General features: G+C 51.9%; 2 protein-coding genes across 2 annotated transcripts in view; both read right to left on the minus strand.

Annotated features, from left to right (window-relative positions):
* The window catches only part of PSMD1 (proteasome 26S subunit, non-ATPase 1), a 75,798-nt gene extending 71,494 nt beyond the window's left edge, over window positions 1-4,304 (minus strand). The window contains exons 1-4 of the mRNA XM_042795982.1: window positions 4,142-4,304; window positions 1,760-1,803; window positions 638-711; window positions 222-391 (exon numbers count right to left, since the gene is read on the minus strand). Coding sequence (XP_042651916.1) covers window positions 222-391; window positions 638-711; window positions 1,760-1,803; window positions 4,142-4,157 — 304 coding nt within the window. The 5' untranslated portion in view covers window positions 4,158-4,304. The remainder of the gene's footprint in view (window positions 1-221; window positions 392-637; window positions 712-1,759; window positions 1,804-4,141) is intronic.
* Window positions 4,305-7,120: 2,816 nt separating this feature from the next.
* CUNH2orf72 (chromosome unknown C2orf72 homolog) lies at window positions 7,121-12,797 on the minus strand. The gene is made up of 3 exons (XM_042801115.1): window positions 12,230-12,797; window positions 9,017-9,133; window positions 7,121-7,727 (listed from the first exon to the last, which is right to left on the minus strand). The coding sequence occupies exons 1-3, from the start codon at window positions 12,795-12,797 to the stop codon at window positions 7,636-7,638; spliced, it is 777 nt and encodes a 258-aa protein (XP_042657049.1). The 3' UTR covers window positions 7,121-7,635.
* Window positions 12,798-14,039: the final 1,242 nt, after the last annotated feature.

Here is a 14,039-nt window from a genome sequence, read left to right on the forward strand (position 1 = left end):
AAAAATAACAGAACTCCTAAGTCAGTTCCATTACAAAATCCCAAAGCAGGAGAAACAAAGCACAAATAAACTAGGTAAAATTAGCTGTAGCATCAGTTTAAAGGAATACACGGAGAAGAGGAGGGATATGGAGAAAAGCAGCTAAATCAAGTAAAATCTCAAAGTTACAGCAGTTTTGACAACACAAAAGCTTTTTTTTTTTTGCAGCAACAGTTGTTTACCAATGATCGTCTCCACATATTCAGAGTTGTCGTTGACATTGAAGAGGTCACCTGCTCCCAGGGCATAGTTCAGCGATTCCTCAAAAGCTCCCAGGTGGTAAAAAACTTTAGAAGCAACGAGAGCAGCAAACTGCCGGCTCCGAAAGCCCTCATCTTCATAGAGAACTTCACTGCAAAGAAGAGAGAGAAAAGAATCAGCTCTGTGTGCTCAGTTCTCTTTCAGGCCACATGACAGCTTAATCAAACTTGCATCTTTGGGACTACAGCTCCAACCCCACATCCACTTATATTAGTTTGTTCCAGGACTTAAGAGAGCTAGATGCTGTACTAGCCAGTATCAAGCAACCAGAACTACATCCACTTCATATCTCCTGGTCTTTTTAAGTAGCACACCCTGAAGTAGTATCTTCTCTTACATTTTGTCCACTGACTCAGAGATTTCTGCCCAGAAGTCATTGACAACAGCATTCAATTTGTGAAGAGCAAACTCCTACAAAAAACAATAAAGTTATATTACATAAAAAATGCATTTATTACCTTTCCCCAGTAAAAATGAAGTACCACCTAAAACTGATATCATAAACACCGACATACTTCAACAGCAAATTCTACTTTAAAAGAACTTTGCAAGTCCTTTGCAAATAAAGGGCTGTTCATGTAAGACAACCTTGATGCTCCTTCCCATGGCCTCTCTGTGATGAATGAATGACTAAAATGGCTAACAGGTGAAATTCCTTAAAATACAAAGTTTTCAAAATCTTTGTGGCAGCCTTTGTGTAGCATATAGAATTGGCCTGCGGTCCATGCCAGCCAACCCTATTTATTTGGACACAGTACTTTAGCAGATAAACAATATCTCGACTAGAATCAACTCATTTCTAATCAGTTCAGAGCAAAAGCAGGGCTCATTCGGATCTATCACCACCTATGTCTGTTTCCAAGTAAAATATTTAGGGGCTTACCAATATTACAACATGGACCTCCCCTCCTAAAAGGGGCTATGTTAACTGTTCACATAACTTAGAAGCATCACCAATACACCACCACTTCGAGAATTTGCTGTTGTCCTATGGACTCATATACCTCGTGGACTGTAGTTTCTGTTGCTGTTTTCTTCTCCTACTACTACTGTGATTTCTTTTTTCCTCAAGTGAAAACTGTAACTGTGATTTTGTTTTGTATCACTTAAATTATGCTAAAAACTTGAGATGTTCTTCAGCTTTGAATTTTATGTAGTCAAAATGCAGTCTCTGAAACACTTTTAAGTAACAAAGCCCCATGATCATCAGAGAGCCGAGAGCTTTGGTGAACAGAGATCTTTGCATGTGAAGATTCAGTTTGATCCATGTTCAAAACCAAAGAATCTTGCCATCTATTATCACATCACTTAAACCCTTCCTCTCAGTTTTCAGGCTAGCTACTATTTGGGTCCCACTTGTTGCTGTTTAACCATTAATTATTGAGATTCACTCATTTCTGGTTCTAAGCTCTCAATATAATGTATTTGCTGTTATTTGCTCACAGATGTAAGTGCTTACCTTGAGCTGTGGCTCTTCTTCATCCAGAAGAGAGATAATTCCAGCTGCAAAACAAGATCATTGTCAGTTTTAGACTCTCTGTTTCAAAAGTGAACATGTTGTTTAGTTCAAAACAAACGGAATGGGAAAGAAGGCTGTTGCTGGAATGCTGGTTTTAAATCTTCAGTATTAACAGCCGAAGATCAGATCCAAGTTTGTATTAAATGTGATATAAAATAGTTCTGAATTTATAACTGGAAAGGTACGCTGTTTACAAAAGATGACCCTTCTTAGAAGAAAACATTAGACAGGAGCTCAGAGAATCTGGGATTTACTTCCAGCTCCATCACTAGTTTGCTGACTGCTTTCTAACAAGGCACTTCCCGCTTCCTCAAGGGGCATAAAGAAGATCGCATCAAAACATCCTAACTTTTTTCATGACAAGGAAACAGGCTTCATGGCTAAGGGAATATGTCATATCTCACAGCTTTAGCAAGACTCCTGACACTGTCCCCGAACATTTGTACAAACAGTTACAGAAATACTGTTTAACTGACACAAGTGAAAGAGAGGTTTCACAGTTATTTGCAGAACTCAATCTGAAGAACGGTTATAGATGGTTTCATTGTCAGACAGGAAGGATGAAAGTGAAAGAGCTGGAACAGGATCTGATCAGAGTCCCAACACAATTCATTGCTTTCAATCTTTCATCTGTTATTTAGATTTTAAAAGGTTATCAACCTGTACAAGACGTCAAATTAGAAAGGCCCGCAAACCCACTGGATGGCTGACCAGGACTTTCAAAAGATCTTGACAGATCTAAAAGGAGAGTGTACAGGTCAAAACTAAAAATGTACAAATATAGAAAGGAAATTGATTAGTACAGTGGATTAAAATGAAACATGATCAATAGTATCATATGGCTGCAGTGGGAGGAAGAGAACCCAAACCTCACACCAAGACGTGTAAGTGAGAGTGTTTCTTGGCAGATGTATGAGGCAATCCTTCCCTCTGCTCAGCATCGACACGCCTGAGCCAGACCCCTGTATCCAGTGCTGGGCACCATGTTTTAGGAATTATGAGCAAACCAGGTTGTTCAAAACTGAGCAAGAAGAACAAAGAGGTCTGGCAACGGGGACTTAAAAGGTTAACTGAAGGTCTGTAACTGGTTAGTCTACAGAAATTTGGGAAGTGCACAGAGCACACATGGACAGGGCGGTTGCCAGCTAAAAGAGAATAATCTGATCTTTGTGTCAGATATGAATGGGAATAGTAACCCCAAGTTTTATTTGGAGCTCCAAATATTGAAGTTTGATGATAAAAAGTTTTCTGACAGTAAGACAGTTATTCAATTTGTCTAACAAGATTGTAGAACCTCCATTATCACAGATTTTTTAAGAGCAGGTTAAACACATGTCTGTCAGTAACAACTGAAGGAGCACTGACGTGGCCCTTTGGCAAGGCAGGCAGATTCAGTAGCCCACCCCACACTGCTCCTTCCAGCTGTTTTTGGCAACTCCACTCCAAATGTATGATTTACACACACACACACACACACACACCAAGCTCTTGCATCTACCTAATTTATCAGGAGGAAGCAATCTCACTCCTGTTCAACATACCATTCCTGCCTTTTTAAAACCTCTCTGGAACTAATTCCTACTCCTCCTCAATTAAAATAAGACTTAAAGCAAAGGGTTCAGAAAGAGAAAGTTGCTTGCAGACTATTGTCCTCTGCACTGTTTCTCTCACAAAGCCACAACCAGTCACATATTAATTTCTGGCCTGAGTACTTCTGGAAACACTCCTCATATTTTCTTACGCTATAAAGTTCACAGCAGATCCAAAAACTGTGGCTAATACCTAACTCCTCATACGCTTCATTAGCCTAGACTCTTTAGGCTGGCTTTTCCTCTGCAGAGCATTTGCGATTGTGGCCCCCTCCCAAGTTCAACTCTGCCTCCACCCCCTTTCTCATTCCCTGCTGTACCTCCTACAGCCCCTCCTGCCCCGCGCTTTATACCTCCTCTACGTTACTCACTTCGACCAGCTGAAGACCTTCAGCGAACCAGCGCAGCGCAAGCACCCCACTGTTTGCCAGGGGGCTCGCAAAGCCGCCCGACCGCCCTCCCGGGGGCGGGCACCGGGCACCCCCACCCCCCCACGCCTCCCGCTGCTCAGGCTTCAAGTGCCGGTTGTGGCGAGCCGCGGGGCACCCTCCCGCTCCCGTCAGGGTGCACGGTGGCCACCGGCCAGGGGTGACCGCGGTGGGGAGAGTCCCCCGTGCCGGGCGGCCCCACGGAGCGCTGCGCCCGGCGCCCCCGCGGCCTGCGACGGTGCCCAGTCACGGCCCTGACTCAGCGAAACCCCGGCGGGCAACGCTACCCCGCGCCGCTCCCTCACCGGCCGAGGTGATCATGGTGCCGCCCGCCCGGCCCGCGGAGGGAGGGAAGGGGGGGGGGGTCGGGTCGGGTCGGGTCCGGCCCAGGTGCGGAGGTGCCGGTGCCGGTGCCGCTACCGCCGTCGCTCCGCCGCCGCCCGGCCCGGAAGTGCCGCCGAGGGCCCCTTCCGGCAGGACGCCGCTGCTCCCCGGGAAAGGCGCCCGTGGTGATCGCCTGCGCGGGGCGGCGGAGAAACAGGCAGGCGCGAACGGGACAGCCCTGCCTCCCGGCTCCTCGCACCTTCCCCCGCCACGGAACCCCACGGGCTCCCCGCGCCGACCCCACACACCCCACGCAGGGCTCCACCTCACGCTTGGCCTGGGAGGGCGGGCAGCCCTGCCCCTGCCCTGCTGCTTAGGGGAGGGGTGGGCGCAGCAAGTTGGGCTGTGGGGTCGCCACGGGTGACCCCGTACACGCCCACGCTTGCGCCGTGCCCAGGCGGCTGCCCCGTCCCTGTGGCGGCTCCCCCACGCCGGGACAGGCTGCCCGCAATGGGGTGGCATCTTTTGACGCGTCCCGCGGCACTGCGGGGATCGGGGGGGGGGGGGGGTTGCCCCGTGGATTTGCCACTTCCGTGGGCACGGACGCCTCCCCCCATACCTTGTAGCCACGGGGAAAGGCGTCACCCAAACCCATCCCTCCCTTCCAGTGTCCAGATCTCCCCCCCCATACCTGAAGGTGCCTGGTTGGGGAGGAGCATGGAATCATTTTTGGTTCCAGTACAGACGGGTGGGAGATTCAGGCTGGTGGATTTGCACCAAGGAAAATCCAGATCGATGGCAACAGAGCTGCACAACGAGAGATCAAAGCACCCAGACTTAAGCACCATTGGTTTCTACCTGTTTCTACTAAGTAGGAAAAGCCACTTTTTGAAGGGCTTGATTTCCTCAAGGAAACCTAATAGCCTCAGTCTGTAAATGTTACTAATTAAATTTATCTGAGCCCTAGCCATGACGCCGAGAAGGTCGGCTCCACTCTTCTCAAACAACTGCGAAGATCACCAGTCTTCCCCACTACCCACGGGTGAGCAGCCTACCTGAGCTGCACACAGACCAATTCTGCTGATCTTCTGGATACCATGTACTGGGGTCGCTTCCATTCCCTCCCAATGTACCTTCTGTTTAAATCAAGAGAAATGTCAGCTAAACCATGCATAATGCTACTTTAAGGATAACACCGTAGCAAACAAAAAACAAACTGAAGCACATTCCAATTCAGAAATTAAATGCCTTTATTCTTTACAGCAAGCACATAAAATAACAGTGCCCTTAAATTATTAAATCAATTAAACACGTAAAACTATCTCCACACACCTCTGCATGCCCAGCTAGTGAGAAAAAAAGAAAAAAATCATTCAAGTCATTTTTATTCCTCAGTCAAAGGAAAACAATACCTTTGGTCAAATGTATTCACACTCACACCTCCTAAACCCCAGGCAGTTTATCTACTTCCACAAAAGTATCACTGCAAGGGTAAACTTGCATAATTTACTTAAAAATTACCACGAAATAAATCCATTGGATTTGTAGCTCTAAGATAGGTTTAACTGCAAATCTGTACTCTTGGGCCACCTCTTACTTGGTAAATTCTAGATGGCAAAGGCCAAATACTGCAAGAAAATAAAGATTCACCTGATCATACTGTCAAGTCCTACTGGACTGACCTAACCAAGGGCTTTATCAGGGAAGTACGTGACCACCCAGTGACCTGGGCTCTGCTGTGAAGATGAGCAGAGGGAATCCTCCGCACAGCACACCTCCGTGCTCACGCCCGAGACAGGGCAGGAGGATGCCTTCATCTCGCCCAGATACACTTGGTACTCGGTGCTGAAGCCCGGGGTCATGAAAGCAGCCACCCACACACCCACCCCAAGTGACTTTACTGTCACTGCGTGCCACAGGCACCCTCAGCCGCTCTCTTCTAGGCAACAGGGCAAAGTAGCACCGTCACTAAAGGGACCGACCCTAAACCCGAGAGCTGCTAAGCTCTACTCCAGCGTTACCGTCATAACCCCAGCAAGGTAGGTAGGCATTGCTGTCTGCATCCTCCTGGTGGGGAAACTGAGGCACGGAAAAATGGTTAATTGAAAAATGTTGATGAACATGGTCATGAGCAGAGCTGAGTAAAAAAACCCACTCCCTGCTCCAGGTGAGAGCAAGAGAGATGCCAAAGGCACGCTGCTGGGAGAGAGTGCTGGCCGAAGCTGGCAGGACTGCAAACACTTCAGCTGCCACTGGGAAAAAAGGAGCCAGAGAAAGGACAGACATGCACGGAGGACTCACTGACATAATTCAGCAGCTAACCCAGAGGAGAGATAGGCAGGACACGACAGGTTGAAGTCTCTGGTCTGAGCTGGAGGAAACTCCGAAAGGATGACCAGCCCCAAACGAAACCCAGCAGTTTGTGCTAAAAATAAAAAAAGGCCTGTTTTATGTTACATTAAAGAATAAAAAAGGTGTTCTTAGCATTATAGTAATGTTCCTCATAAATCAGGTATTTGTAATTAATTGTGTTCCCCATGGGCTGCAAGCAGCCCTTTGAAACTACTTAAATAGATTATATTTTTATATTTATTTATGAAGCGGCCACATCTTGTGCTGCAGGCCACCTCCAAGACCTGCCACCACATGGCTGTGGAGATGTCCCGGGTAAGATGGGCCTCTCCCGTAACCCCATCTAGCATCAGTCACAGCTCAGCGTCCATCTGCCACCCTCTCCGACCCAAGCAGTCTGTCAGTCAGTCTGTGAGCACCAGGACAAACCAGAGGGGGGGATCCTGCTCCCAAACCACACTCTGCTCCAGCTGCCATTATTGTCAGAGTCTTCTGCATTATTCTTCCTACCCACAGTGGGGTATTATTACATTCTTCACATTACATAATTACATTCAAGCCTTTTCAGTAGCTGGTAGATCCGAGACCTCCTATTTAGTCTCACTGCAGTCTCCATGCCACTGTGTTATTTGTCTTTTTTTTTTTTTTAGCCTGACCAGAGAGAGGGCGGGAACTTCAAAGCTTCAATAAAGCAGGAAAACAAGGCAGCACAATCTGTTTGCCAGGGAGTCCAGCCCCAGCAATCTCAGCAGGGAACTTTGCTCAGTATTAGAAAGTGTTCCTCATTCTTCAAGCACGTGGCTGCATTTCACACTCAAAGTTCCAACGTCATCTTGCTCAGGACATGGGATACATCCCCGAAGGGCTTCTCAGAAGCCCGTGTCCAGTAGCAGCTCCAGGCACCCCCGGGCAGCAGGGCACAGCAGGGGATGGCTCTCTGGCACGGACCTCAGAGGCTGTCAGCAGCTACAGAAGACCCTGGCGATTGAAGCTGAGCAACTTCTTCCCGGAGTTGTGGGTCGTTGGAGGAGAGGGTGAGTGGGCATGCACCAGCTCCTCCTCCCACTGCTCCAAATCCACTGGGCAGATCCAGAATGTGGACTGTGCTGGGCACCCAGCAGCTCTAGGTGCCCATGCCTCCAGCAGCTTCTTCGTAGTTTCCATTGGGGGACAAGCTGGTCAGAGCCACTTCTTCCTCAGGGTCCTGTAGGTCATCTGCAAAGAGCAGAGAGAGGTCAAGGGTGGTCTGAATGGGAAACCCTTCTTCATGCAAAATGCAACTTCAGATGAAAAGAGAGCATGGGATGAAGCAATTGATATATACTCACAACCAAAGTACAGCTGACTTTTCTCATAACTGATTTTAATTTTGTTTTACAAACTCAACCTTGCTTCAACAAACAGGGGTGATCTATAAGCAAAGGAGCATGAGGCCCAGCTCCCCAGCCTCATGCAGTCTCAGCAATCTCAGAATGAGCTTCATGACCACGAGGAGTCACGTGCCTGGCACTGACAGCAAGATCAGACACTTAAATTTTTTGACCCTAGAGGACTTGTCTCAAAGCTGCACAAATTGGGCTTTTAAGTTCTCTTCTCCAACCTTTATGCTTTTTAAGCATTTTGTGTGTTTAACAGGCATTTGGACAATGCCCTTAATAACATTCTTGAACTTTCAGTCAGCCTTGAAGTGGTCAGACAGTTGGACTAGACAGATCCATTCTAACTGAAAATATTCTATTCTATTCTATTCTATTCTATTCTATTCTATTCTATTCTATTCTATTCTATTCTATTCTATTCTATTCTATTCTATTCTATTCTATTCCATTCCATTCCATTCACGCTGAAGGAGCTTCACCTCCTCTATGTGCTCTACAGAGCAGTCTGGATCTCCACACTACGCACCTTGTAGCCTCCTGCATGGGAGCACTTCTGCAAAAAGAAACTCACTGCTGGGAAAGGCAAGTGGAAGTGCCAATGGTACAGCAAAGGCCGAACGCTAGGCTATTCGTTACCTGAACAATTTCCTTTAGAATCAGGGAGCCCAAGGCTGACTGCCCTCTTCCTCCTCCCCGCCAGCCCCAAATGCAAGTGGTTTGGGAACAGTCCTTCCAGCTGTGTTTGCAGAAAACATCACGTAAGATCAGGGTGATGCTTCCAATTCATTGTTTAGACAGACAGCAGTTCTGCTGCCAGAAACTCCAGCAAAGCACAGCTGAGTTCAGCAGTGCTCCCAGGGGTGTAGTTGGACACCAGACCCAGCGTGGTTTTATTTAGACAAGCAAAAGGTCAGCAAACAGTGAGATGGCAACACAGCAGCCAGATGTGCACTGGTTGTCTTCAGGTTCTGGATGAACCACAGCCAGGGAAGGGATGTCAGCTGTGGAGCTGCAAGTAGCTTAAGGAGGCCACCAGCAAGGGATTTGGGCACCAGGACCATGCGTGAGTCAGTGAGGAACCTCTGACAGTCACGGCAGGAGTACAAGGGAGGGAGCTGGGCATACCTTCATGAACACTGTTTGCAGCTTTTGCTTCGTGACCTTTTTTCCGGCTCCTTTGGCTCCAAGAAATGCACCGCAGGAAGGATGGGAGCCTCCACCTCTCTCTGCCCTTCCCCTCTTCTGGATAAATGAGAGAAGATGAGTTCAGACCAGCAGTGGGTCAGCCCTGCTGCTCCCCTTACCTCCCTGCTACTGACTCACAACACCTCCTCTCCATGAGCCCAACCTCCTTACAGCAAAACCAGGTCCACTTCACAGAGCCCACCCCTGGAAAGCACAGAGCAGCTCCTGGCAATCCTTATTTCAGGCTGAAACATCTCTCCTACCCTGGAAATTTGTCTCCGGTCTCGGCTTCTACTTTGCCACCTCACTGCCAAAACCATCCTGGATGTGGCAGCCCAAAGCAAGCAAGAAACCTGGCAGGAGCTCAGCCAGCACACGTGGCGAAGCTGGGGACTGACATGCTTAGGGCATTCCTGCAGAAGGAAGTTTTTCTTTTGTATTATCACACATCAGCTTCTGCCACATCAACCTAATTACCGCTCCCCACTCTGTTAAGCAATTCCTTCTTCCTAGGCAGACCTGCTGGACACGCAGACTTGCAGCACACTGAAAACTTTACGCTGTAACTGCATGCAAAATGCAAACAGCATGTGGCCTCCATCCATGTGTAGTATTTGTTCTGGAGGACAACGAAAGTCACAGCAAGTTACTACAGGTTTTCAAGCCATTATAGTAAAACACTATCGCAGCTTGTAAAACACTACACCGGCGTATTTTATATGGTCTCCAATAGCAGCAGTTCAGCATCTCCATTCAAATATCGCATAGCCTTTCACCTCCTAATCAGATAACAAATGACAAACCACTTCAGCGTCCTTCAGCTTATCAAACCGTTGCGACACTAAAGGGTTCACAGTGGCAGTCTTTCCTGCCGGTCAACAAACGAAAACCTCCAGCCATAAACACATCCCTTCCTCGCAGTGTGTGGGGACTCTGGACACCACTGAGGCACGACAGGATAGCAGCCCAGCTAGACAGATGCAGGAACTCCACTGCCATTCCTGTCCCAGCTCCACTACACAAATGACAGTTGGTGACATTGCCAGCACAGGCTGCAGCTCCAGAGCAACTGTCGGGCAGAGCTGAGCAGCGATGTGTGTGGAAGAGGAAGAGGCTCGGAAGCTGGGCTGAAATAAAACAGGCACAAACACACGTACACAGAGCCTTATACTCTGTATGCCTCCCAGCACCTTTATCCAGATGCAAGAGAATCTTTTTTCAGCTTGGCACAAGGCCCTTTCAAAACCAAGAGGGGAAATAAGCTCAGCCCTGACTGAGGACATCCTTACACTGGCAGCCCTAGACCTTGCCTTGCAGGGTGCTCCGCAGCCCCTTGCCCATCTTTTCCACTGTCCTCTCTCACTTAATAATAAAGTTATTATTCCACTCATGCCTGGGAGGAAAGCCATGGGGTGAAGGAGACCAGGCTGCCACAAGGCTGGTGCCCGGTACTGCCAGGTCCCCCACTCTCTGGAGTCACAGCTATGCTTGGGATCCCTCTGGCCATATGGAGATTTTGGAAGTCTTGCAGGGGCATGGAAAGAAGCTGCCCCTGCTTAAGGTTGAACCTTGCAGCTGATGAGTGTCCTCATTACACATGCAGGTCCTGGGACACTTACATGACTAAGAGCACCAGGCAGATCATCAGAGGTGAATTAAAGCAACACGCTGAGTCCTCCTACCCACCACGCTTAGAAAGCATGCACAGGCAGGCTGCAACATCTGCTCCAGCTCCTTCTGCTCCTCTTTCTCCACTGCCGGCTGCTATGCTGCTTCCATGTCCACACAGAGGACAAATCCACAGCCAGCCACAAAAATACATGGACTAAGCCAAGCACCAGCCATGTGCAGAGGTGGAAAAAAGTCACACATGCAGGGATGTTTTTCTGCCTCTGCAGCTGCTGTCCCACCAGGCTGCTGTGACCAGAACTGGAGGGCTCACTGGCATCTGGGAGCACACCAGAAATTCTTGCAGCAGGAACAATGTGAGGAAGACAAAAGCATGTGAAAAGAGAGAAGCTGGGAAGGGGATCGTGCATGCCTCAGTACAAAGAGTTGGCAGAAGACAGCCCTGCACTCTCTCTGTGTGTCCCAGCCATCTCAAACCTCCTCAATATTCAGATCCAGGAAGAAGCACCTGAGCTGCAGCCAACCATCCCTGTGTCCCAGGGACCCCAGAGAGCCTTGCTAATGTAGTGCTGCATGCAAGTGCCAAAATCCCTTGGGGTAAAAGCCTCAAGACAGAACACCAGAGCCCCTGGAAATGACAGGGAGCAAGGGAAAAGTGGGAAAAAAAAATGTAAGAATGGAGGAGGAAAGGGAAACAGCCGAAGACAAGCAATGCCAAGGATTAAAGTGAGCCCGGGCTGTTTTGTGTGGCTGCTGAGACAGCTGAGCCTGCCCAGCTGCCCATCACCCTGCGTTTGCACGCAAACATGATTCGCCTTACGCTGCAGGGCAAGTGCTGTTCCTCGAGGCCTGCCTGACACCCGGCTTTCATCCTGCCATCCTCACTTTGCTTAAACTGGCCACCAACAGACGCGTGGTTTTAAACCCAAACACCCACTTGCTGTTGTTCTTATTAATTATGCAAAGCCAGCATAAGCATTTTCCTCCTACAGGAAGGTCAGGTCCTGCCCACACCCTACAGCAAGGGCTGCTCCCCAGTCCTGCGTCCCCAAAAACACACATCCATAAGCGCGGATGGCCACCATGTCACATGGGTGGCCACAATGTCACAGCCATCCACTGCCACATCCCTGCTATCCATGAGCTGCTCTAGTGCTTCCCAACCCGCTGGGAAGTTTGTCCTCTCCAGCTTCCAAGGCTGGGAACCCCAGCGGAGAGGCAGATCCCATCGGGAAGGGTCTGCTCCCACCAGCATGGAAGAGACCCAACCGGGGAAAGCCAGATCAGAATGGCTGGGGGGGAAGATCCCACCAGGAGCCGTCAGATCCCGATGGGAAAAGCCAGATCCCATTGGGGCGGGGGGGGGGATCCCACCAGGAGTGTCCAGATCGCATTAGGGACGCGGTAGGTCCCACCGAGCAGGGGAAAGGTCCCCCAGGAACACGGAGCAAATCGCACTGTAAAAGCCCCCGACCCCCGGGGGAAGGAGCGGCCGGTCCGTCCCCGTCCCCCCCCGCCCGGTACCTGCGGGATGCTGCAGGGCGGCACGCAGGGCGCGGCAGGCGGCGGCGCGGCAGGCGCGGAGGGCGGCGGGGCTACCGGGGCCGTACCGGGCCGCCTGCACCGTACCGGGTACCGGGAATTGCCGCCGCAGCGCCGCGTCCAGCACCGCCGCGTCCTCCCCGTCCCCGCCGGGCAGGAGGACGCCGACGACGGCGGGCGGCGGGACCGGGGGCAGGCGGCCGCGAACGTCCCGCACCACCTCCCGCAGCCGGGCCCGGGCCCCGCGGCTCCGCGCCACCCCGCCGCGGCACAGCACCAGCAGCAGCCGCGCTCTCAGCCCCCGCCGCCCGCCGGCGGTCCGCCGCCGGGACCCGCACCCCGGCCCCGGCCCCGGCCCCGGCCCCGGCCCCGGCCCCGGCCCCGGCCCCGGCCCCGGCGGCGCCTCGTCACCCAGGAGGTCGCGGGCGAAGGCGGCCAGCGTGGCCGCCACCGGAGCCCCCTCCGCCACCTCGGCCACCAGCAGCACGGCCTGCCGCCCGCCCCCCCGCTCCACCAGCTCCCGCAGCTCCCGCAGCTCCGCCGCCGCCATCCCCCGCCGCCGCCGCCGCGCACCCTGCCCGGCCCCGGCCCCGCGTACCGCCCCCGGCACCGCCCCCGCGCACCGGGCCCTCGCCCCCGGCATCATCCCCGGCCCCGCCGAGCACCAGCCCCGTGCACCGAACCCCGATGCGGCGGGGTTGGGGTTTGCGAGGCGGCCTGCAGCGCCTCCAGCCCCGTCCCGGGACCGGCACCCCCCCCCCCCCCCCCAGCTCCCTCTGGTGAACCGGCCCTGCCCGCTGCCGCCGGGGGGGCACAGTGGAGAGGGTACTAGAGGGGACCTGGGGCTCCCAGATTTCCCACTCAACCAGCCCCAGAGCCCTTGCACCGGCCTCCTGCGAGGCTGGTGTTCTTTCCAGTGAGGTGATGATAAAATTCAGGCGAAATGCACGCACTGTGGGAGGGGGTAGGAAGCTGAGAGAGGCGTGAGTGGAGGCTGTGGTGACTGCAAAGTGGGGCCCATGTGAGGCCATGGTGGAGGAGCAGCTGATCATGCACCCCCGAGGGTATAACATGCTCCCTGGGGTGCAAACACGCTGTGCATCAGGGCAGGGGTGGAGTGGCCACCAATAGCATCGTGGGCTGTAAGAGGCACTGTGCTGCTGCACGGCTTGCCCGGGCTATAGCCATATTCAGGAAACCACTTCACTTTGGGAAGCAATTATCCCCTCAAAGACTATACCTGCCCCGCTGGTCACAAGTTCCCCAATTTGCGCACAGCGGACCTGCAGCCCCCACCCCACATGCTGCACCTCGCCGTCCCTTCCCAAGCCAGTCCCCTTTGGCTTCCCCTCTGCAAACGCCACATCCGTCCCCCTCCACGCAAAACACGGCTCGCGGTCGCGGCCCCACCAGCATCGGCAGCACTCCGCAGTGACACGCACATGTCGCATCGGAGCACAAAAATGTTTGCAGGGGTAAATACGGAGCTACAATCAGGGCTTTGGTGCTGGCACGCCTTACACAGCCCCAGCAGTGGAGAGGCCCGAATCCCACGAGCTGGCTCTGCCAGCCGCCGCTGAATGAAAGCCACATGACGGCAGCCGCCGTGCCCAGCCCCGGCGCTTGCACGGTGTCAGTGTGTCTGTCAAGACGAACCAGGAGGCGTCGATCCATGGCACATGGTAAATACTTCCCCCGTGCCATATCAGAACAGGCTCCTCCAAACAGGTAATGTCTTATCACAAGAACCTGGGAGCGGATAAACAGCTCAAAGGTGCAAATGGCCGGAGTC

This window comes from Tyto alba, unplaced genomic scaffold (genome assembly GCF_018691265.1).
Source record: "Tyto alba isolate M040663 unplaced genomic scaffold, T.alba_DEE_v4.0 Super-Scaffold_10, whole genome shotgun sequence".
NCBI lineage: Eukaryota > Metazoa > Chordata > Aves > Strigiformes > Tytonidae > Tyto > Tyto alba.

Bases quoted from the DNA above. Each gene is read 5' to 3' on its own strand.
- CUNH2orf72 (XM_042801115.1), bottom strand. From the start codon at position 12,797: ATGGCGGCGGCGGAGCTGCGGGAGCTGCGGGAGCTGGTGGAGCGGGGG. The intron at 9,134-12,229 runs GTACCGGGCGGG...TCATTTATCCAG, and splicing joins CGCCCTGCAGCATCCCGCAG to AAGAGGGGAAGGGCAGAGAG. The intron at 7,728-9,016 runs GTATGCCCAGCT...TGCTCTTTGCAG, and splicing joins TGCAAACAGTGTTCATGAAG to ATGACCTACAGGACCCTGAG.